At 38.5% G+C, this 25,963-nt stretch overlaps 1 protein-coding gene and 1 long non-coding RNA gene across 3 annotated transcripts in view; one reads left to right on the plus strand and one right to left on the minus strand.

Moving 5' to 3' along the window:
• LOC149553936 (uncharacterized) overlaps positions 1-25,963 on the minus strand; it is an 86,329-nt gene that overhangs the window by 22,633 nt on the left and 37,733 nt on the right. The gene's annotated exons all lie outside the window — the stretch shown is intronic.
• The window catches only part of LOC149553937 (DNA repair metallo-beta-lactamase family protein), a 77,696-nt gene that overhangs the window by 13,656 nt on the left and 38,077 nt on the right, over positions 1-25,963 (plus strand). For both annotated transcript variants that reach the window (XM_089789271.1, XM_089789270.1), the window contains exon 2: positions 8,392-8,600. In XM_089789271.1, the coding sequence (XP_089645397.1) occupies positions 8,392-8,600 (209 nt within the window). The remainder of the gene's footprint in view (positions 1-8,391; positions 8,601-25,963) is intronic.

Here is a 25,963-nt window from a genome sequence, read left to right on the forward strand (position 1 = left end):
AAAGACCATACATGATCAAGTCAGGGGCACATTGCTAAATAGTGCAGAGAAGTACAAGAACAGGGTAGACGAAAGCAAGAGGGATGTTCAATTTGAAGTGGAAGACTTGGTAACGACATATTTGAAGAAGGAAAGACTTCCTAAGAGGTAACCTACCAAACTATTTATGAGGAAGATTGGCCCTTGCAAGATCATCAATAAGTTTGAACATAATGCTTATGAGATTGATCTACCACTAGGACTGGCTATATCACGTATTTTAATGTGTGACTTGTTTCCCTTTAAAGGCTTTGTGAATGCAGGTGTAGCAAATGCTGAAGATGAGGAGTGGATTAAGGGACTTTCATGTAGTGGACCATTGAAGTTGGAGAAGATCGTGGATACTAAGCTCTTGAAGAAGTCTAGGAACAAAACCTATAGAGAGTACCTTGTCAAATGGGGTACCTTACTTGATGAAGGTGCCACGTGGATGATAAAGGAAGACATTGTTAAGCTGGCACTACTGTTGAAGCATTGCTCTCTCAAGGGACTTGAGTTTTTTTCACCAGGGGAGTACGATGTAGGAGCACCTTATTTTGGTCCTTGTGGAGATGCTCATATTGTAATAAGGTCTTTTAAGGCCATTGGTCATATGTAAGAGTGTTCTAAGTATCTTGTCGTCATTTCGCAAGGAAGAGTATAGTCTACTTGTGAAATAGAGAAACGTTTGCTATTTCTCAAGTTTGTCAGTTTGTACCTTGTGGAATTGCGGAATTTTGCTATTTCACAAGTTTGTACATTGTGAAATTGCAGAGTTTCGCTATTTCACAAGTTTGTCAGTTTGTATCTTGTGAAATTGTGAAACTTGGTTTTCTAACGATTATTTGGTTCAAATTTCTGTTGTGCTAGTTGGAGTTAGGTGGAAATTGATATGCCACACCTATATGGGCATCCAAACGTAATTTCCAAAGGGATGGAGGAATAATTTGGGAGTGAATAATTGAAAGGAGCTTTTGTGTGCAAATATTGATTTTTTCTTGTTTAAATTCACCATTTCAGAGATTTGTATGGACTAGTATTAATTGGGAATGTAATTAATTTCATTTAGATGTGTAGAGCATAGAAATAACCTTCGTATGGTTTTGGTGTGAAGTTTTGATTCCTTGTACAAAGGAAGATCTATATATTTTGTGATAGTAGGTCCTAAAACCCTCAAACCTAGGGTTCCTATGATAAATGGTTCCTCTTAGTTTCACCATGGGAAAACCTCATTCTCGGTGAAATGGAGAATTGCCTTATGTATTTTATGTTTTTGTTGATTGTTAGCATGGCACACAAAGATTCCATGGTGCTTGGAAGGAATTGATGGCTAGGCATCCTCATGTGACTAGCTGTGGTGAGAAGGAATTGGTGTGAATAGAAGACTTAAATGAATGCTAGTGCCCAACCTGTGAGGAATTTTGTTGTTTGAGAACATAGTAGACCCTTTGGAAGTGTTGATAAAGTTGGTGTTGTTGGGTTACTAGAAGAGTGTTGAAGATATCTTTGACCTATTGCGGTCTTGGAGAGGAGAAGATTGGGAAATGCTAACTGAAGGAGTGTTTTGTTGAATCTATATTGTAAAGACTAGAAGAGTGAGTGGTGAGGCTCACCTTGTGGAGGTTTGCTTGTCTTGGAGGGGTTCATTTGTAGGGACCATAGACAAGTCTATTCTTGGATTAGACCTGGTGTATAAGTCTGGTGATAGGAGTTCAAGTGGGATTCTATAGGGGGGTTGAAATCTAGGTTGCAAATTAGGGTCAAACATCTTTCCCTTTGCATCATAATGATTTAGTGGACTCACCAAAAAGAGATTAATGTATGATCTCAACTAGAGAAGGAGGAGGTGCAAATGGAGTCATTGGATCATCCTTACTCTCAAATAATGCTTTATGTTCAATCTCATCTAATGTTTTTCCTTTATAAGGAATGTTCTTTGAATCATGAAGTGAAGGAAACAATCTGCAACACAATCATCTAGGACAGGAGGAACATGTAAATCTCCAAAATGCTTCCAAATAATGGTCCAAGCTGTGTGTGCATAGTAAATACCATCAATCTTGGAGTAGAATGCATGACGTAAATGAAAATTGAGACTCAAACCAAGCAGTCCTCTACTATGATCATTTTTATCTTCCCAAACTATTTCCTTTCACATTTTCTTTGGCTCAGGTAGGAGTCCATAAAGATGAGGCAAGAGATTAAGCCATTTTACAATGTGTGATATTGATGATTCCTTTTGCCCATGACTCGTAACTATCCCCAGTCAAAGTTATTACACCAAGATGTGTTCCATATCTCATGATTACATCAATTAAACACTCTCATACAAATTGATACTAACAATGGTTACACTCCACAATGAAGCTATAATAAATGTAGATCATTATGCAAAAGACCAAACTAAGGGCTATGCATTACAATTGCAAAACTAAGCCAAATTCTGAAAGTAAAATTTCCGATTACAGTAATAATAATTTGATAGCAGCACTATAAAATACAGAAAAAATGGTGCACTTTCAAAAAAATTTGCACTTGGAAAGAATATATGAGCCCAAAGGAGGCCTTGAAAGTTGCAAAAAGTGGGACTAGCAATTTTCAGAAAAATTCAGGCATAGAGATTAGAAACCACCTGCACCAATTTGTAGAGCACAAAATTCCACTGCAACACAAAATGAATTGCTTGAAAAGTCTATATGATTGAGATCTCGCTATTTGATAATTGTCTTCATAATTTTTTTTTTTGAATTGTCACTAATGCACCTCCAAATTTGAAATGGCTCTAGATTTGGCCTCTGGTGTCTGATTTGGATGAAACAAAAGTTGATCTTGGTGTTTTTGGACCTCCTCAATATGATACCAACCCATGATTTGCACCAATAAGCTCTAATTCTTGACTTGCAATAGAAAGCCACAAAATACAAAACCTCAAATCACACCAAAATTCTCTCCCAATTGACTATGCAATGGTGATTCCAAATAGTTTTATTTGTCATCCACAATTGAATCAAGACAAAATCACATTTCTTGAGAAGGGTTCTTCATGCCTTGAGAGCTCAAATAGCATGTTCGAGTTTTAGATGACTCTACAACACCCCTAGGATCAAATGAAAGACCAATATAACTTCCACTAGCGAATGACAAGATAATTGCTTTGGGATGCAAGAATAATATTATTGATAATGAACATTAAAATGTGCATATCAGGCCTGCTTATATAAGCAAGGCAATAAGAGACTATGCTAAGGAGTAGATAAGATATCACCTACACAAGGTGGAATCGCGTCCTCCAAAGGTGGATCATCCTCCATTATGCAATGAATTATGTGCAACAAGTGGAGGATGATAATGTGATCTGTGCACTAAAGGTGGATTTTACATAAAGTGGACGTGATAACAACTATCACCACCTAAAGTGGAAGTTCTCCTACAACATGTGCTAATATAGTTACAAACTGCTAGGCATCTGATGTGCAAACTTCTATCCAATGCATTATCCTAAAGTAAGCTTAAGTAAAGTGTAACTAGGAACTTTTAATTACACAAATAGTTTGAAACACCTTTTAGTAGGACTTAGGAATAGATGTGCACATGGTGGCCCTTCAAAGGAATTTCAAGATGTGTATAAGCAAATGTTTGGCTTGAAAGATTATGCTAAGGCTTGGGTAGTTGTATTAAAGGGTTGTCATTGCCAATTGAAATGGAATATTGTGGTTGGCAAGCTTGGAGAATTTACAAGTTTTAAATGGATGGATTTAGACCTCCACAAAAAAGTAGAAATGGAGCTCAATTATCAAATTTCACGTTTCTCAAAGGGCCCAGCAAGGTTGACATAGTTATAATAGATCCAAGCTCTTCATTTCTTGTAGGGCTTTTCATCTCTTTACTCTCTTGTTCTTGAACATGCTTTGTTTGTATTGACTAACAGGGTTGGAGTTTGCTTGATTTGGTTTGTATTGTCAATGATTTTGGGTTTGTTGGGTTTTTTCTATATTACTTTTATTTTCTTAGTCATAGTTGTGTAGTTCAAATATGTTATGGGTAGCACTTCTTATTTCTCCCATTTGGTTCACAAAGATATCATTTTATATTTGAGGATTTTTTGTTGTGGTACTTTATTTTTGGTTGGTAATAATATTGTTTGTTTGTTTATCATGAATCAGATTTACATTTGTACATCATAATGTTTAGACTAAACACCCTTGACATCACTTTACAACAGAAATCAGCATAGTTGTAGAGATTTTCTGCATCAACCATGGAACAAAAAACACCAAGACCCATTCACCAGTATCCATATCCTCTACACTTTTTGTATACTAATCCACAATACAAAATGAGACTACCCTCTATGTCTCCACTATAACCTAGGAAGCCATTGGCAGCTGCAAAAAATCATCCACAAAAGTAAGACATTAATGCCCATTCATAACATCATTTATAATTCAAATTCACATGAAAAGTTTTCAACTAACTAGAGAAGTGTTGTATTATTAAGGCACAAAGAAGGTTCAAGCCAAAAACCTAGAGTTTTTAACAACAAAAACTAAACATAAAAACCACACTAAATCCAACTCTATCCCATTATTCTACCTGGTACTGCTGCTTTGCAAGTCTTTGCCTGCAATGCCCCTTTTTGTTTTGCATTTTGTGGATATACGTTGCAGATCCTTCACCACTATGAAGTCTTCGTTCACCTCAAATGCTTGCCTCCACAATGCCAACTTTAGTTCTTCCCATATTATGAGCACTTTGATTTTGTACTTCTTATCTATCTAGCACGACCATCGTACAAACAAAATGATTCAAGACTCCTTTGCCTCCTCTAGATCCTCAATTCCCTCAGAAACATCAAACCCTACTCTTGGGCACGATTCATTCAAAGACTGAATCCATTCCACACAAAAGGTCTCATCAAATAACGAGTTCATCACCCTCTTTATGATTTCTACATCTTCTACTATCTCTAGTTCCCAAGTTAAAACTAGAGAAATAATATCAACATTCAAACAATATTGATGTCTTACCTCCATGAAATGCTTCCCCAACAAATCCATCATTGCTTTAACCACTTTCGGTCGCTTGCATTTCAGAAATCCCTTGAGATGCTATGCGAGATCGGTGGGTTTTGACCACAATGAAATTGGCCTCCATTGTTTCACCCTTCTCACGACCTCTATAATCTGCGCCAAATTCAAAGCCGAACTCCAACTTAAACAACTTCAAGAAACATCTGTCTTCACACAAATTCCTTACTTCCTCACATTAATAGCTTTGTCACCCGATGCAAAATAAATGATGTCAATTGATGTCCTCAATGCCAAATCATTCCTTTCATTAATAATCCTTTTGCCGTCACACATGAACCAAAGTTCATTTGTAGTTGGAAAGATTTTAACAATCTTAACATCTTTCCTCCATACTTACTTGGATTGCCTAAATCATTTCCGAAAATGGGCATGCATTATTCAAAGCATTCCCCCATCGAAGCACTTGTGCTACCTTGCACCCTTCAATATGGGTTAAGAGTTTACAGGGATACATGGAGTAAAGTTGACTATCGCCGTTCTTTTGCCACCTTGGTAACAATTTTCTCTTTTAATAAAAGGAAAAATTCTTCACTATGTTGACATTAAAACCATTATTCATCCAATAAATATTCAAGGTTGCATGAGGACAAGGGTGCTTGGGTACTTAGGGCCCGTTTGGTTGCTGGAATACCACGGGAATAGGCATTGGAAATTATAATACAAATTATATTCTTTGTTGGTTGGCAGAATTGGAATGTAAAATAGGATTACCAATCCCATAATAGCCCAAAATGAGCTTTTATCTAATCCCAAAAATACTTGTAATTGGAATGCCCCTTTCTATTCTCAATCTTACTTAATCATATTTCACAATTTGGTCGGGTCCGTTGTAGGTGTCAGTATTTGAACTACTCTTTACAAACTTTGTGAATCAATTTGTCTCCTTTGACCCATCTCAAAGTAAACCTCACAATCGACAATATATTATCATAATTTTGCTTGTCTTTGCAAAGTCTATTTTGGCATTGTTTTGGAATGAGACCAAAATCTACAAGAATCTCATAGTGGCTTCCTCAATAAATTCGACGGTATTCGATTCCTCTGGTCGTTTTGCCATTCAGAACGCATAGGGGCGAATGATTGCGTCGTGGTTGAGCTCTAATTATGCGGAATCTTTGTCCTTGTTTCGAAGAATGACACTGGACAGTGACGGCAATTTGAGGATTCATAGGTGGGCAGCAGTCAAGCAGAGTTGCATTGGATGAGTCAAGGCTGCAGGGCCGCGTACCTTAGCCAACGGATCGCTCAGTAGCGCAACTTGATTGCTCGATGTGGGGATTTGGATTCACCCGCTTTACTGTTTTTTGCTTCAGATTCTTTTTGCAAACGCCATGAATTTGTTAAAAATAAGTGTGTGAGAAGATGAAACCCTCAATAAATTGTGCTTTTTCTTTTTCATTCATAAAATTTGATGGGGTTCGAACCTTCATTCTTCAATTCAAGTTTGTGCAACCAAACAAGAGATAAATGGGATTGGATTGTAATTTCCTATTCTCATTCCCATTCACATTTTCTATTCTAATTCCCTAATCCTATGCCTACAACCGTATGGGCCCTTAGGGTACAGGTACAAGAATAGGTACAAATATTTTTCAAAATAGGGGACAGGGGTACTTGGGTACATTTTAATATAATTAATTATTTATGGAAAATCTGAAAATCTGAATCATGACAATGGTTTTGTAAAACAAGAACAGTGATAAAATTTGCAGATGTAATGTATTGTTTTCTGTTTCAGATTTGCAATATGTTTGTAATAATAATATGCGCTAAATCTTTAGATGCATAATAGAGAAGTCAGACTTTAAACATGAACAAGAAGATCATAAATCATATAACAATGACATATTGCCAATAATAAACTTCTGACTTGAACAGTGATAAAGCTTACTGTTAATCAATATTGATCGAAGTTTCAAACTGATTATTTATTAGATTAAGCTTGATAAACAACATGCTGATACAGAAACAAAAATAAAAAATCTTAATCAAGGTCCTTAATTATGATGCTCTCCACCGAGTACCTGGCACTTGGGTACATTAGCATGCATCCCAGGGGTGTGGCTGTGCATACCCATGCAACATAGTAAATATTGCTTCAATCCGTCATTAGGAAGACTGAAAAGTCTCACTCATCACAGGGGTGTGGGTGTGTGTACCCATGCAACATAGCAAATATTGCTTCAATCCTTCATTAGGAAGACTATGAAAATCTTCCAATCTGGTTTCTTCGCACTGTCCAGAGGATAGTGCCCACTTGGATAGGCAATGCACCTCTTTATTTCCCATTCTGTGTACATGGCTTATTTTGAAATCTTCTAAGTTAGCCAAAATATCCAAGATAGCTTTGATGAAATCTTGTAAATGACATGCTACAGATTTCCCATTCATAACTGCTTGTACTATAATTAAAGAATTCCCTTATAAATGGATTTTCATAACCCCAATGACTTCCCAAACTTCACAGCCATCAAGGCTTCTTTTGCCTCAATGGGATTATTAGTCCCTTATAGTTTCTTAGCTCCTCTTGTTAAGGTGTTTCCATGCCAATCTCATACAATAAGTCCTGCACTCGATAGTCCATGATTTTGTTTGGCCTCCCCATCAAAATTGATTTTGAACCATCTCTTTGAAGGTTTCTCTTAAGTTACTTCCCTCTTTGAAGCATTAGTTGGTCTCGCCTAACAAGGCCCCTTAACCCTTGGGGTACTTATCCAAAATTAAATTTTATAATTTGTATATTTGAAGGATTATGTAATGTGTATGTTCTTGGTCTACGATGATACAAGGAACAGCTTGTTGAAAGTGTTGTCATTTACCTTTTCACCTGTTATGCTTTACCATCAAGGCTCTTGGATGTGGGCCACATTACCTATCAAAAAGTAAGGTGATTAACCAAAAAATTTATGCATTTTAATTTTGTTTTAAATAGAGAAAGTCACCAGAGAATTTATACCAGTAAAAACTAATTCCATTCCATTTGTTTTTTCATTATTCCATTCTAGTAAAAAGATTCACAGCATGGTTGCAATTATAAATCTATTTCCATCACTTATAATTTTTCCCAATAACTGTTTATATTGAGATTTGTCATATGAATTATTTGATATAAAAATCAACATTTTGTAATATTTTTTATCGTTATTTTTGGGTTTTATAAAATTTTCAAAGGTTTATGCTAATAATAATATTTTGTTTTTTCAACTTTTCTTTCTATTTTGAATTAGATTTTGATTTAATAAATCTTGTTTTGATATTAAAATTAAACTTGTGTGTCAAGCAGGTGCTGTTATGTACTTGTTTCGTGGCAAGTCTGGATGTGAATTGTACACTGGTGATTTTCGTTGGGAGCTCCAGGGTCAGAGTTCTAGGATTGGTAAGAAGCAGCTACTTACTGCACTTGGTGGAGAAAAGGTCCTCTATCTTCATATAGACAATACCTTTTGCAATCCATGCTTTGAGTTTCCTCCTCGTAGTGTTGCAGCCGAGAAGGTAAAATTTATTTTTGATTTGCTTTTGCTGCATCTATGTCACCCGTTCAAATTGCACAATTTGAGAATTTCATTAGATTTACCTTTTTGTTTATCTTGGATTTGAGATAATATGACTTAAATACCCTTTACTAAGCTTGCCATATAGGATCTATCAAGGTTTGTGTATTTGTTTAGAAGATTACTCTTGTGGTGTTCTTTTAAAAAAAATACTTGATTTGAAATTTCTAGAGGAAGTAAGTACTGTGAAATATTGTAATATGCATGAAATAAACACGTATTACATCAGATGGTACATTAACCTCACATTATTGATCTTAAATATCATGGCAAGCTATAAATTATTGCAAGAGCTTTATTAAAAAGTTGTCACGTAGACTGTTTTCTTCAATTGCTGCAACAGATACTTATTAGTGGAAAGTTTTGAATGTACTTTATGCACTCCCAACCATCAATGCCTTCCCACAATCAATGCTTTAAGCTTTCTAAAAGATCTTTCTTTTGGACTAGATGATTGTTGTGAAGTTTTCACACCATCGCCCCAAAATTTTTGGGGACCCCCTTTTTTCTAATCGCCTTGGCAAATTTTTGGATTGTCCAACAATTTTGAGTTTTTAAAATTTTGAGCCTTGGACACCTTCAGGGCCAATGGGGAGAAGGTTAGATTTATTTTCACCCGGTTTCAATTTGATTTTCTAGAGCCACCAATTTCATTCTTGAGCTGAACAAATTTTAAAGAGCAACACTTGGTAGGATAAAATTGTAAATTTTGTACTTAGACATTTTTCTTTTGAAAATTTGGATATAATTGTGTAAATTTGGATAATTTTCAAAAATGAAAATTTTGTTAAATTTGGTTTTGTGGAAAATCTTAATTATTTTTGGTGAAAAGATTAATTTTTGTGATGTTGAAATAAAATTGCAAAAATCGATTTTTGTCTTTAGAAGAAATTTTATTTTATTTTTGTCAAAAAAAAAAAAAAAAAAAAAAAAAAATTTATTGGCATAGCAAAATCGATTTGGGTAAGAAATTTCAAAAAATTGATTTTAATAGATTAAAATTGTCTTGAAAACTTTTTGCCTTTAATGAAATTGGTAATTTAATATTGAAAAATGGCTTTTGGTTAGCCAAAATCTTATTTTAATGATGTATTAATTACTAAATCCCCCTATTAAATGGAAATATTTAACACCCTCAAGGCATTATTTAATTTTTTTTTTGCAATTTAGAACTAATTGCCAATTTAGAAAGTTAATTTTCATCATGGCAAAATTAATTTTGGTTAAGTATTTAATTGTGGGCCATAATTTTGCATTAATTATTTGTTTTTCTTTCTCCCAGGGGGTCCAAGAAGAAAGTTGGGTATAAGAGGAGGCCTCTCTCCCATTTCTTCCTCACTTCTCACTTCTCCTTCTCAAGGTGTTGGTGATTTTGCAAGAGCAGATCTGCGCTTTTCTTGTTTGGCTAATTTTGTGGAGGGCGAAATTTGTGGGAGCCGAAATTTGTGGGAGCCAAAACTTGTGGGAGATAAAATTTTGATTTTTGCAAGTGAGTGCGATTTTTGCCCTAGGTTGGGGAATTTTATTTGGAGGTGAATTGCATGGTAAATTTCTAATTTGCAAAGGGATTTGAACTTCTTGAAAGTTATATCCTAGGTTCTGAAAAGTCGCTGTAAGTTTACTGGTTAAGGTGAATTTTCATCATCTAGAGTTGCAATGAGTGCTTAAGTTGACATCCATCTTTCGTTCTAGTCTAAGGATTGCTTCGCTTGGTTCTTCTTGCCTTTTGGTCCACCACTCTACCATCCCGTAATAGGGCGACGAGCATGGAGGATGATAGTGCAAGTAAGAATCCCAAGCGGGTGAAAACTAAAAAAGACAGAGGATATGACACCCAAAACTTCTTTCTTCTCGAAAATGAAGTGAATAACCGACACCAATTTCTGTACAGTGGACATGATACGGATGAGGGACAGACTGAAGGAAGGACAATCCCCCTTGGCAAAGAAAATGTCAACGAGACAGATTTTGGATCGAAGTTGGATGAGTTGGGAAAGGTTGCTATCAAGAAAAAGCATTTGGGCACCCTTTCCTCTCTCAATGCTTTTATTGGACTTGAGAAAGAATATGAGAGGGATCATGAAAGGATACTACAAATAGCAAGTGGCGTGGCGAAGTCAACAGAACTCAGGGCAAAGCACACATCTTGTCCTCCTGAAGAAGTTAATGAAAGGCTAGCTAAGTTCATTGCCTTAGCTAAGAAGATGAAAGAAAAGGGAAGATTTATATTAGAAGATCATTTAATGTAAGTCCAAGTGGCAATTTCCCTTCGTCTAGAATAGGACAAGTGTCTATTTCTGATTGGCCACCATTTTGGTGCTTTCTCATTGCTTGCCACTTTTTGCACTTTTTTCATTGGTCCATTGATGAGGTGGCAGCTTCTAATTGGCCGATGGGGTGGCAACCCTAATTAGGGTTTTGAAGATCTAATCTGGATCATTCATCTTGTTTTGATCTCCACCGTCCGTTGTATTTCTGGCCCCTATAAAAGGCCATTTGCTCTCATTTGTAAAAGGGTCGGAGAAATTGTTGCGAAAATAATACCAAAATTGCTCTCTTTTTCATTGTTGCGATTGGCATGTTGATCAAGAACATTGGGTGTTATTGCATGTTTTCTACTTCCACTTACTTAGATTTTCTTTCAAGTTGTTAAAGTTGGTTGCATTTGAAGTTGTTTAAGTGAAGTTAAAGTAGATGAATAGTTGTATGGTAGCATTGGTAAATGTTTGATAAGGATCAATACTAGGCCACTAGCATCCTAGCGGCTGGTTGGGAAGCTTTGTGTGGTAAACTAGTTTATTATTATTTTGAATCATCGCACCTGTGGAAGTGAGGCTGCTGGTCAGCTTTCATTAGGTTCGATCCCCGTCCATTTGCTAACTTTCCATTCATAGGAGTAGGAGTAGAATAGTAAGTAGCTGGGTAGTCGAAGCTTAGAGAAGCAAGTTAGAGGAGTAAGTTAAGTATTAGAACACATCCATTCACCTCCCATAACCATCACTTTCCCATCAACATCATCCCTAGCAGACACATCCTTCATCACCACCACCATCAACATTATCTGCCACTTGCATATTTCACAAACCCATCATCATCTCCATCATTCCACCAAAGTTCAAGTCATCCTTGAATGAATAGCGTAAGGCTGTTTACGTGATTACCAGTGAATCACATCGATAAAACTGAGCGAGTATCCAACGGTGTAAGAAACATTGGAGCTATTGCTTATGTATTCATGAGTAATAACTTTTCAAGAGAGGAATTGCATGTTTGATACTCCGTATCAAATGTTCAATTGCTAATATGTTATGTAAGTGGTACAAAATTCGCATCAACAATGATCTACAAATATATTTCTCTTTGCAATTATTCATGATATGTGTCATATTTTGCCTATGGTTAATACAAATCACAAGACTAAGAAGCTGAACTAGGGTTTAAGTGCAAATAATAAAGGATGATCACTAGATGTATATGTGCTGACTCCCTTTTGAAATATACAATGAAATAAAATGTAAACCCTATTGTAGCCGATCTCATTCTCATTTCAAAGATGAAAGGACTATAAATAATATGCAAATTGCAAATATGAAAGGAGATATAAGGGAGATGGAATAGGCTGCGACCACAGAAGACTAGGGTAGTAATTTCATTAATTAATAATTTGAAAGCGATCATCTTATTAAGTAGTGATTCTTTTATTACAAAGAGCGTCAATAATTAGGATAAAGGCAAATACTCCAATCTTATTTTAAAGAGCAATATATACATCTGTGTACACGAGTGATGACAATGTTCAAAGGCACTTAATAAGTACACAATGACAGCGATTGAAGTGTTATGAAGAGGTGCAATTAGTGACCAAACAATGGAAGTGATTGGTTATGGAGTATCTTTAAGAATTTTGTTTTGAAGGGTCTTGTCCATTTCTTAAGGGGCAGCAACCCCCAAGGGCCATCCCTATTCATAAAGACATTAAGATATAAAATGTGGAAGAACATGATGGAGGGAGGCATCAAAGAAACCAATTCAATTAACAATCAATGCCCATAAAGAGCGGATCAGTTCAAAAGATATCAGTGATCAGGCACCAAGATCGATCAGATCAAAAATTTCTATTTTTTGCAGGCAATAACATTCTTGCTCAATTTGGTAATATATGCTTAGTGTATGCACAATGAGGACATTGTCTAACATATAATTTGTATGTGTTTGTTCAAGTTAACTTATTTATTTATTCTCCCATGGAAACAATCATATGTGGTTGAGGAAGGATATACATATGGGAGAACGATGTAGGTTTTCCCTCTAAGCCCACCACCCCAAGTTGGATGGAATTGGCTTGGTTGGATTCTCTACACCCTTGGGCCTAGTTGTTGCTTCAAGCACCTGTTGTGTTATCCTCTCCAATCCCTAATATGTTTGGTTGCGGGAAGTGAAACAAACAATCATATTAGGAAAGGAAGCAAATATGTTAGGGAGAGGTGGTAGTCTTTGGGTTCTCCCAATTAGTCCATTCAATGGGATGGAATCATCATGTTGCTTGTGGGTGAACGAGCAAGTTGTATTGGTTAGTGCTGTGCTCTTTGGGCTTAATTGGGTTGAACAAGCTTCCTCTATGACTTGGGTTCCCTTGAATTGTCAACCCTAAGGAATGGAATGATCATAGGATGTTCTTGTTGCTTTTTGGTGTTGATGTCGGTTTTGTACCACTACATAACATATAGCAATTGAATACTTGATATGGGATATCAAACACTCAATTCCTCTCTTGAAAAGTTAATTCTCATGAAGACATGAGAAAAACTCCAATATTCTTTACACCTGTGGATACTAACTCAATTATATCGATGTGATTTGCTGGTAATCACATAGGCGGTCTTACATTGTTCATTTAAGGATGACTTGGATTTTGGGTATGATAGTGATGATGATGTGTTTGTAAAATATACAAATGCCAGATAATGTTGATGGTGGTGATAATGTTGGTGTGTCTACCAATGATGCTTCTCCTAACTTCCTTCCTCGAGACTCCAAATACTAAACTACCCACTACTCTATTGCTACTCTTATGAATGGAAAGATTAGCAAATGGATGGGGATCAAATTTGATGAAAGCTAACCAACGGCTCTACCTCCATAGATGCAATGATTCAAGGGAAAAGACTAGTTTACCACACAAGGCTTTCCAACAAGCCGCTAGGATGCTAGTGGCCTAATTATAGATTCCTATCAAACATCCACTAATATCACCATACAACTATCCATCTACTCGTACTCTTACTAACTTTCTTGAAATAAATTCTACTTTAACAACTTTAAAGGAAATCTAATTCTAACTTTTGGAAGTAGAAACCATGCAATAACACCAAATGTTCTTAATCACCATGCATGTCACAACAATGATAAAGAGGCAATTTTGGTATCATCTTAGCAACAATTTTCTCCGACCCTTTACAAACGAAAGCAAATGGCCTTATATAGAGGCCAAAATTACAACCAACGATAGAGATTAAGAGGCAAAACCAATGATCCAGATTGGATCCTAGAAACTCTAATTAGGGTTGCCACCTCAACAGCCAATGAGAAGACGCCACCTCATCAATGGACCAATGAAAAAAAATGAAAAGTGGCAACCAATGAGAAGACACCAGAATGGTAGCCAATTAGAATCAGACACCTATCCTACCCAAGAAGAAAAAGAATTTGCCACTTGGGCTTACATCAAATGATCTAATATAGTTCTACCCCTTTCTTTCATCTTTTTAGCCAAAGTGATGAACTTGGCCAGCTTGTCGTTGATTTCCTTCATGGGAGGGCAAGGTGTATGTTTCATCTTGAGCTCAGTTGAATTCATCATGCTGCTTGTTGGTTGTAGTGTTCTTATATCAAATGATCTTCTAATATAGTTCTACCCCTTTCTTTCATCTTTTTAGCCAAAGTGATGAACTTGGCTAGCTTGTCGTTGACTTCCTTCATGGGAGGACAAGGTGTATGTTTCATCTTGAGCTCAGCTGATTCATCATGTTGCTTGCTGCTTGCAGTGTTTTTTCATGATCTTTCTCATATTCCTTTGCATATCTGATAAAGGCATTAAGAGAGGCAAGGGTGCCCAAATGTTTCTTCTTGATGGCAACCTTCCCCAACTCATCCAATCTTGATCCAAATTTTGTCTCATTGACGTTCTCCTCTTTGATATCTTCAAAATCAAGCGCAGCCCCAACATCGCTCATAATGGTTGAAATGGAAGTGTCAATGCTTGGGCTGTGCTGTGTAATCTCGTTTTGTACCTCTTTAAGTATTCTCAAATTGATAGTCAAGGCAACAAACCAAGACTCCACCATACTCAATCCTCCTTCATCTACCAAGTTGGCTCTTTCCAAATATTTCTCCGGTACCTCAATGAATGCTTGTAGCTTGGGAATGGCTAAGTCCTTGATTGGAAGGAAATCCTTCCATTCACCTTCAAATATTCTGAATTTATCTTTAATAGCCACTAATGACCTGAATGTCGAGACAAAGGAAGGCAAGAAATTTCACCCCTCTTGGATTGTATATGGATCCAATCCTTGACTTCACGCAGTTGGGCTGATATCTCTTCTATGTTGCTCCCGTTGTCTTGAGGAAGGACTGCATGGTGCAACTGTTGGATAGGCTGGCAATCTCTCCAATACTTGTTCTTGGCCTCTAATTGGACAATCTTTTCGTTTGCCTTCCTCAACTTTTCTCTGATTGAAACGATGCCTTCCTGTCTCCTCACATTCCATGTCATCCGTGTTTCTTCCCAAGTTATGCTCTACTATCTCGTATTCCTGAGTTGCAATCTCATCCAGTGCCTTGTTAACCATTGGTATAGCAATTTGAACCTTTCGGTGACCATCACTGTTGCTCCTGATTAACTTTGCCACCGTTTTTGCAATTTGTTTTTGGTTCTCGCTATCACATTTTCCATTAATCCTTGGATATCTTCAACTGTTCGAGCAGTCACTACCTCGCCTCTTGGCATAAGCATATGCCTTAACCATAGTGGTACAGTGCATCTCCCAAATTTGGATTTGGTTAAACTAGCAAAGCATCACCCACAGCCTCGGGCACTTGGCTCATTTCTTCAATATCAATTGGCCTATCCTCTTCTTCACTAGTGACTGCCCTGTCATCTCCATGTTGGTTCTCCGAGAGAGGAGAGTACTCGGTGCTATCACTATAACCACTTGATTTTGAATCAGAGCTCACCTCTACCATGGCCCCTTGTCCATTTGTATTATCCTCTTGGCTTCTAGCCTAATGCTCTCCCTTGACGGTGCTGCATTCTGTTTCATTGCTAGAGGTTCCTGATGTTCTTTACTTTTCTCAATCTCCAAACCTCTCTTCTTGCTCTTAACTGTTCTTTGCTGCTAGCTATTACCTTCATCTTTCTGTCTGGCTGACTCTGTTGGACTTTCCTTCGATTTCATCTTCTCATAAGTAAGGTATACCCTCTGACTTTGTAATTTCCTTAACTTCCCATTGTACCATGACTTGGTGTGCAAATCAATTGTCCTTGTAATTGCCTCCAAGGAAGGATCTTGATATTCATCCCAATCCACTGGATTCGACTCCGTTCCATCCACTATATCATAATCTTCTCTTATCACATTTTCATCATCTTCCAGTTGATTGGGAATATCAAGGCCTCTCCATCTGATTGCTCTCATCATGTTCACTAACAATCTTGAGAAAGCTAGCTTTCTCACATGAAAGTCATCCTGGGCATTGATCCAAAAATCTTCTATAGTAGGAACATGTTTGAATGTATTTTCACGAGATGCCTTGATAAGACCATTAGGATCAAATCCTTGCCTTGCTCTATACCATGCTAGATGATACCATTCTAATTCTTTCTTCGCAGTTGCAAAGGCGACAAGATTGGGGCAACTATCATTGCCAATTCCAACTGAGAAGGTAATCCTTGTCTCACCTTTAAGTTTCATCATTTTGTCATAATGCTCAAGTTGCCTAACAACTCCATGAAAACTACCTTGTCAGGTGGGTACCTTGGAAGTCTCTTGGGACATACTGTGCTTCCTGCTACTCTAATATATGTGAATTGTGGAAATTGGATGAACCAACTCCCATACTTTTTGACTTTTGCTTCTGCTTCCGATGAGAGCCTCTTAGTAGGTGTCCCTTGTAATATCCGTACTGTCTTCATGGCAAAGGCGTCACAAAACATTTTATAATCTTTGGTTTTGTGCAAATGAAGTTGTGGATAGCACTCGTGCACCAAACATTGCCTTGACCCATTGCCAATTACTCCGAAAGCCTTAAGTCCAGGATTTTTGCATAATCTCGCTATCAGATAGAAAAGATAGGACCTCATATAGAATTGCTTTTGATTTTGTACGGTCCTAAGTTGCAATGCTAAATTTTCGCTTATAATCCTAGCCTAATCAAATCTTCTTATTCCATTTTCAATTCCATCAATAAAATAATACATCCAATTCTCGAATTGCATACTTTGAGCTAGGCCCATGATCTAGCTGAGAAGCACAATGAGATCGTCATATTCTGATTTGAAATTTGACACGGTGAGCCTTGATCATTTGGCAACTCCCTTCTTGCCTTCGTGCAACCAATTTTGCTTTAGGTGAATGAAGAAAGCCTTCTGATTATCCTGAAATGACTTGGCCGCCTGATCCATCATTACCATTGTCATGCCTTTGTACTGAGGGATATTAAATGCTTCTTCGACCATTTGTCGGTCGATGTTGGCTAACACTTTCTTCCTTTCATCAAAAATGATGGATTTGGTAACAATATCAAATCGAGATGCACACTTCATTACCAATTCTAGACAAGGCAAGGTAGGAGGGAAGGCTGTCGCATGTATAATTCCGTTTCTATAGATTTGCTTTGCCATGGGGGATTGCCCTTCCTTCAATGTAATGACCCTCTCTATAAAGGCCACAGAAACCCTCAAACTGAACTTAGGAATTTTGTCAAACACTTGGCGTGTAACAGTAACAATATTCAGAATATGGTAATTTCAGATTTGATACTTTCAGAATATAATCACAGAATTACAATATATATAAAGTCATTGAACTATATTTCAATTACAATGCAATAAATTCTGAAATTATTTTATTACCAATTCTGGACTGATTATTACAATGACTGTATGACAGCAAATTTACCCAAAAATTGACATATATTTCAGAATGCAAGAACCTGGTTTGAAGAACTATGGAAGAACACCACGTTTTGCTGCAGATCGTTGATGAAGACCTCCAACCGCACCCCCAAACTGTCCTTAATTTGCTGCTGCTGCCCAAACTAGCAGGGCCGTACCAGGCCGTACCTGTATGGCTGCTGAAATAAAATAATATTAGGGTTTTGGGACCCCCAAATGCAAGGAAAATGGGCGCCTAGGGTTAGGTAGTAACCCTGTAAAACCATAAAAAATAACTCCAAGGGGTTGAAGAGATATGAGCAATTATGTGGTTCCGAACCCTGCTTTGCCAATTCTGAAAATGCACTTATTCTGTCTTCAAACTCTTGTCAAATGCTTCTCCAATGATAGGGCAAATCTGAAATCCTTATTCCAACCAAAAAACAAACCCTAACAACGAATTCTCAATAAGCTCCAATGAGATGGCTGAATACCAACTCCAATTATGCAACAATTCAGGTGATATTTCACACCCTCAAAGTCGCCAATCCAAGGAAGTGATTCGTTCCCAAAGATCGAATAATTTGCAGATCCAAAGTCCACAAATGTCTTCACAATGAAGAAGTAGAAGAGTTCTCCAATCCAAGCATGTCCAAATGAGAGGCCCAGCCCTCTATTTATTCACTTTTCTAAGAAGTTGCTAGAACTTCTAGAAACATCCTTTATAATTTCTCATTATAATGCACTTTTTTATAATAAAGTAATTTTATAAAATAAAAAGTGCAACTCAAATTAAAATTATAACATGTGGGCCCCAATATCACATAATGATAAAATATAACCTCTTAACACTTCTTCAAGAGCAAGATATGACTATCTGATCCGCAGAATTGACTCTCTTTCCACACCATTTGCTTACGAGAGTCTGGAATAGGCAAATCCATGATCAATGCCATGTCGAACTAAAGAGGGGACATTACAGTCCGCCCCTCCTGAAATTGCTTGGCCTCAAGCAATCTCAACGCCGGGTGCTGCAAAATAGCCTCCCCCTCCCAAGTAGCATCCTCAACAGGTAAATCTTTCCACTTAACCAAGTATTCTCTGATCACCTTTCTACGAAGCTGCTTTTCTCTGCTCTCCAGGATGGATTCTGGTACTAAAATCAATTTTCCCTCATCGTCTAAAGGAGGTAATACTGCAGAAGGCACCACATTCTGACCCAACGCCTTCTTGAGGCGTGACACATGAAACACATTGTGCACTCTGCTGTCTGCGGGAAGCTCCAACTCATAAGCCACTTCACCAACTCGCCTGACAATCCTGAATGGTCCATAATAGCGTGGCTTAAGTTTCTCTGCCCCACTCTTCTTAAGAGTAGATTGCCTGTATGGCTGCAACATGAGGTAAACCATATCATCTACCTCAAAACTACGCTCAGTTCTCTTCTGGTCTGCATACTGCTTCTGTTGGTTCTGAGCTCTTGCAATATTGTCTTTGAGGGTAGCAACTATATCCTTACTCTCCTGTAATAATTCACCTGCACTGGGTACCCGGCTGTCGCTCAACAACAAATCCAAGAAACTAGGTGCTTCATAACCGTAAAGTGCCATGAAGGGTGTCATCTGTATAGTCATATGATATGTAGTATTGTAACAATATTCGCAGAGATATATCCATCTGACCCAAGCTCGCTGCTGAGCTGCCACATAATTCCTTAAATACCCTTCCACCCATTTGTTCACAATTTCTGTCTGACCATCGGTTTGTGGGTGATAGCTAGTGCTGGGTGTAAGCTCCGTGCCACATAACCGGAATACCTCCTGCCAAAAGTGACTCATGAAACGGCTATCCCTATCACTCACAATGTTCTGAGGCAAGCCGTGCAATCTGAAAACCTCCCGAAAGAAAACCTCTGCCACCTGAGCCGCTGAATGTGTAGTGGTGATAGGAAAGAAATGAGCATATTTCGTTAATCTATCTACCACCACATAAATACAATCTCGTCCTTGTACCTTGGGCAAACCTGTGATAAAGTCCATGGAGATGCATTCCCACTTCCTGTCGGGAATCGGAAGTGGCTGTAGGAGCCCTGCCGGATAGCTGTGTTCTTGTTTGTTTTGCTGGCAAACAAGACACTCTCGAACATACTGCAAAACATCAGCTTTCAGCCCTTTCCAAGTGAACCGCTCTCGAACTGACTTGTAAGTCTTGAAGTACCCGGGATGGCCTGCTGTCGGTGAGTCGTGAAGTGCTCTCATAATCAGTTGCTTAACCTTCGATCCTGGGACTAGGTAAATCCTGTTCTTGTAAATGATCAAATCATCCACAAGTGTGTATCTGGTATCAACCACTGTTCCCTCTACTATATCGGAGGCCCATGTATCCCTGGCATACTCTGCTATAATCAAGTGTCGCCAATCCTCTGATATCTGAACCATAAGAGTGAGGTGTGGCCTTCGAGATAGAGCATCTGCAACAACATTCTGAGTTCCCTTGACATATGAGATGTCAAAATCATATGCCTGCAACTTACCCACTTTTGTTGGCGATCATTCAGGTCCTGTTGTCCCAAGAAATGCCTCAGACTGTTATGATTAGTTTTAATACAAAACTTGCTACCCACAAGATATTGTCTGAATTTGGCCAAAGCATGCATGATGGCCAACATCTCCTTATCATATATACTGAATGAACGCTCAGGGCCTCTGAGCTTCCTGCTCTCATAAGCTATGGGGTGCTTATTCTGCATAAGTACAGCACCTACTCCCTCTCCAGATGCATCACATTGAAGCTCAAATGGCTTCGTGAAATCAGGTAATGCTAGAACTGGGCACGTAGTCATTATCTCCTTAAATCTCATAAAACAGTCTTGTGCCTTCTGAGTCCACACAAATTCCCCTTTTTTCAGTAAATCTGTCATGGGAGCTGCATGTCGTGAGTAGCCACTGACAAACCTGCGATAAAAACCACATAAACCAAGGAACCCCCTCAACTGTGTAAGGTTCTCTGGTGGAGGCCAATTAACAATAGCGCGAATCTTTTCAGGATCCATCCGCACTCCCTCTGCACTAATGATGTGTCCTAAATATAACAGCTCGGTCATCCCTAAGTCACATTTGGACTCCTTTGCATACAAGGACTCCTTCTGTAGAATGCTCAACATCGTCTCCAAATGCTCTAGATGCTCCTGCCATGATCGGCTATAGATCAAAATGTCATCAAAAAACACCAGCACGAATTTCCTCAACTGATGGTGGAAAACTCTGTTCATAGTGGGCTGGAAAGTGGCAGGTGCATTGGTCAGGCCGAAAGGCATGACTACAAACTCAAAGTGCCCACAATGACATCTGAAAGCAGTTTTCTCAATATCCTGTTCACGGACTCTGATCTGGTGATATCCTGATCTCAAATCAATTTTCGTGAAATAACAGGCCCCATGCAATTCATCTATCAACTCATCAATGCGAGGAATAGGATACCTGTTCTTAATGGTTCTCTTATTTAATGCCTTGTAATCAATACACATCCGAAGCGTTCCATCCTTCTTTTTTACCAAAACAACAGAAGATGCAAAAGGTGACTTACTAGGTCGGATGTGCCCCATAGCTAGCAACTCCTCAATGGTCCTTTCGATCTCATCCTTGAGTCGCTTTGGATGTCGATATGGTGTGATCATGATAGGTTTAGCACCTTCCTCCAGTTCAATAATATGCTCAATACCTCTGTCCGGTGGCCTGCCTGGTGGAATCTCACTGAATACCTTTTCGTACTTAATCCTCAACTTCTGAATATCAGGATGATATTCCACCTTATGTTGCTCCTCCTGTGTAGGTATCAAAGTACAAACTGCTGCCCACTCTATATCATTATGCCTAGTTAATCTCTCCAGCCGCCTAAATGAGATAGTCCTGATGTCTCCATTACGGATAGCCTTTAGCACATGAATCCTACCATTCATTTCGAATTGTATCTCCATATCCTCTAATCTCAGGGTAACCACCTTCAATGAATGTAGCCACTGCATCCCAAGTACTATGTCCATGTCACCCATGTTGACCACATGATAATCCGCCTTAAACTCATAGTTGTTCAAGCGCAAAGGTAAGTCTCGTACCATCCTGTCACAACGAAGAGTGTATCCATCAGCTACCTTGACTCTTTGTCCTTCGAACTCCTCAGTAATGAGTCCACGCTTCTCTACAAATCGTGCATCAATGAAATTATGCGTGGCACCTGTGTCCAACAATGTAATAACCTTCTGTCCAGCCAAGACTCCTCGAAGTTTGAAAGATCCCTCTCTCTGGATACTAGACAGTCGTGCTTCCTGTAAATGTAGCTCTGTTTCCTGCCTTTGCCCTGCACTGTCTATCTCCTGCTCTCCCTCTGCTTCATCAGGATCCTCATCATGGTGTTCTGAACCATCTGAATCTGAGCCTTCGTAATAAGCCCACATTGCCCGGTTGGCCTTCCCTTTTGGCCTCATAGGACAGTCATGGCTGTACTCATACGGGCCTTTGCAATAGAAGCATAGCTTCTTTCTACGCAAGTCATTAAGTGTCTCCTTGTCCAGCCTCTTACTTTCTTCCTTAGGTAGCTGTGCCTCTCTATGAAAGGGTTTCCTGTCCTTATCTTTTCCTGAAGGGAAACTCTTTGCCTGAAATTTGTTTTTTGAAGCTGAAGAGGAATCCATGTCACGAGCTTTCTTAATGGCTTCCTGCAAAGTGGGAGGGTTGAGAGCTTTAATCCACCCTTTCAACGGATCAACTAACCCATCCATAAATAAAACCAATAGCCTTCGTTCAGATACATCTGTTACTAACACTGCAAGTTTCTGAAACTCTGAAATGTATGTTTCCAATGATCCCCACTGTTTAAGCTGGGCTAATTCCTTGAAATGGAGTTCTGGATCTTTCTTATCAAAACGTTCAATCAGTCTCTCCGTAAACTCCACATATGAGGTAATGTGTGCATGACCCATAGTGATCATACCATGATGCCACCATTCGTGTGCTAACCCATCCAGGTGAATTGCTGCATACTTAATAGCTTCTTCCTCAGACATAGGGTTCAATTGAAAGTATGTGTCAAGCTTTTGAACCCAAGCTCTTGCTGTAGACTTCCCCGAGCCATCATAATATGGTAACTGTAGTTTTCCTACTTTCTTTCGTAGCTCATAGTTCTGAGTCCTGTCTTGTCCACGGGGCATATGCTTCATCCGCACATCCATATACTCTCTAAAGGTGATTGCAGCTGTAAAATCTGGTCCTCTTGCTTCCCAATCTCTTCTCAGCTGATCCTGTATGTCAGTGATCTGGGGTTCTGGTACCGGCTGCTCTGGAGCTCTAGGAAGGAACGTAGGAATCATAGGCCTCGAACTTACTGTCCGAGCTTGCTGGGGGGCATGACCGAAATTGTTCCCAATTTGTTCCCAATTTGTTCGCCTCCATTATGTCTCTCATCTTGATTATTCCCATTCTGATTGTGACCATTCTGATTATTTCCTCCACCTATGTTAGCGTTCAACCCCATTTGTCGAGCCATCATCTGCATCATAAGCTCCATTCTCTGATTCTGTTCTTGTGCTCTTTGTTCGGCTAATCGCTGTCCCTGTGCCAGGGTGTCTAATAACTATAAAAATCTTTCCTCTTGCGGATCTGGACCGGCATTCCCGCCTCTATCCATATTGTAGTCGTAGTCTTGATCAAAAAATACCTCCCCTGTGTCTGTATGACTGGATTCTATGTCCACCTGGATAGATGAGCTAGACTGTTCGCTCTGCAGGTCAGAAATCCTATCTTGTCTTGCTTTGGTATTGCGGAAATTATAAGGCCTTTGTCGCATGCTCTGATTTTAGTGTTTTGACATTTCGTCAAACACTTTCCCTCCTATCCAGCTGTTCCAAATTTCCTATAAGACCTCCACAGGATGGCAGGACTTATAGCTCTGATACCACTGTAATGACCCTCTCTATAAAGGCCACAGAAACCTTCAAACTGAACTTAGGAATTTTGTCAAACACTTGGCGTGTAACAGTAACAATATTCAGAATATGGTAATTTCAGATTTGATACTTTCAGAATATAATCACAGAATTACAATATATATAAAGCCATTGAACTATATTTTAATTACAATGCAATAAATTCTGAAATTATTTTATTACCAATTCTGGATTGATTATTACAATGACTGTATGACAGCAAATTTACCCAAAAATTGACATATATTTCAGAATGCAAGAACCTGGTTTGAAGAACTATGGAAGAACACCACGTTTTGCTGCAGATCGTTGATGAAGACCTCCAACCGCACCCCCAAACTGTCCTTAATTTGCTGCTGCTGCCCAAACTAGCAGGGCCGTACCAGGCTGTACCTGTACGGCTGTTGAAATAAAATAATATTAGGGTTTTGGGACCCCCAAATGCAAGAAAAATGGGCGCCTAGGGTTAGGTAGTAACCCTGTAAAACCATAAAAAATAACTCCAAGGGGTTGAGGAGATATGAGCAATTATGTGGTTCCGAACCCTGCTTTGCCAATTCTGAAAATGCACTTATTCTGTCTTCAAACTCTTGTCAAATGCTTCTCCAATGATAGGGCAAATCTGAAATCCTTATTCCAACAAAAAACAAACTCTAACAACGAATTCTCAATAAGCTCCAATGAGATGGCTGAATACCAACTCCAATTATGCAACAATTCAGGTGATATTTCACACCCTCAAAGTCGCCAATCCAAGGGAGTGATTCGTTCCCAAAGATCGAATAATTTGCAGATCCAAAGTCCACAAATGTCTTCACAATGAAGAAGTAGAAGAGTTCTCCAATCCAAGCATGTCCAAATGAGAGGCCCAGCCCTCTATTTATTCACTTTTCTAAGAAGTTGCTAGAACTTCTAGAAACATCCTTTATAATTTTTCATTATAATGCACTTTTTTATAATAAAGTAATTTTATAAAATAAAAAGTGCAACTCAAATTAAAATTATAACATGTGGGCCCCAATATCACATAATGATAAAATATAACCTCTTAACACTTCTTCAAGAGCAAGATATGACTATCTGATCCGCAGAATTGACTCTCTTTCCACACCATTTGCCTACGAGAGTCTGGAATAGGCAAATTCATGATCAATGCCATGTCGAACTAAAGAGGGGACATTACATTCAATCTGTCCTTTAACTGTCATGTTCACTGTACCGATATTGGTGTCACCTATTCGCCTCACTTTCGAGAAGGTGGTCTTAGGCATCATATCTTCCTTGTCTTTTTTGGTATTCGTTCCCTTTGGGTTCTTGCTTACACTAACATCTACCATCCTAAACACTTATTTTTGGCCCTTCGTTCTAAATGATATGGACTACCCTTATCGATTTCCAACCTTTTTTCTATCGATGGAATCTAGCTTATTTCTACCTCGCCAAGTCTTATCTTTACACTTATCAATCTCCAACCTTCAACTTAGGGGTGAGACTACCACTTATTTCTGCCTCTTCGTTACCTTAGGATGGACGACACTTATATCTCCCAACTTCAACCTGGGGTAGTCTAGCTTATTTCTACTTCGCCAAGTGTCCTATCATAAAATCTACTCTTATCTCTCCAAACTTCAACCTATCAATGGGATGATGAAGTGGTGGATGATGAATACAAGAAGAACATAAGGGAAATTAAACCAAGCAAGAAGAAGAAGTTGAATCCACCTTTAACAATCTTCACCTTCAAAATGAGTAGAATTTTACTTTAATTTTGTCTTTACCAATAATCGAGCCCTTTTCAAGTTTGGATCAGACTTCGGAAATGTCTAGCCTCCTTGCAAATAATGATGCCCTAGCAAAAATCAGAACTTTGACCTCTTGAAATTGCCCATATATTTGCCAAAAATCAGACCTTTGATCATGAATCTCCTTTACCAAATAAAATCGCTCGAAACTGGAAGTTGAAATCGCAGCCTTTGGAAAGAAAATCAGACCTCAACAAAATCGTCCAAGCAAGAAAAAATCAGATCTGCTGCAAAATTGCCTAGGGCAGAAATTCGCCCAAGATGGAAGAAGAAAAAAATGCCACCAAGCAAGGAAAAATCTGCCCAAGAAAATTGCCCAATTTTGCAAATTGCCTTTCCAAGAAAAATCGCTCACCAAGGAAGGAGGAGGA

Source organism: Cupressus sempervirens, chromosome 6 (genome assembly GCF_028749045.1).
Source record: "Cupressus sempervirens isolate cs-2001-9-10 chromosome 6, ASM2874904v1, whole genome shotgun sequence".
Lineage (NCBI taxonomy): Eukaryota > Viridiplantae > Streptophyta > Pinopsida > Cupressales > Cupressaceae > Cupressus > Cupressus sempervirens.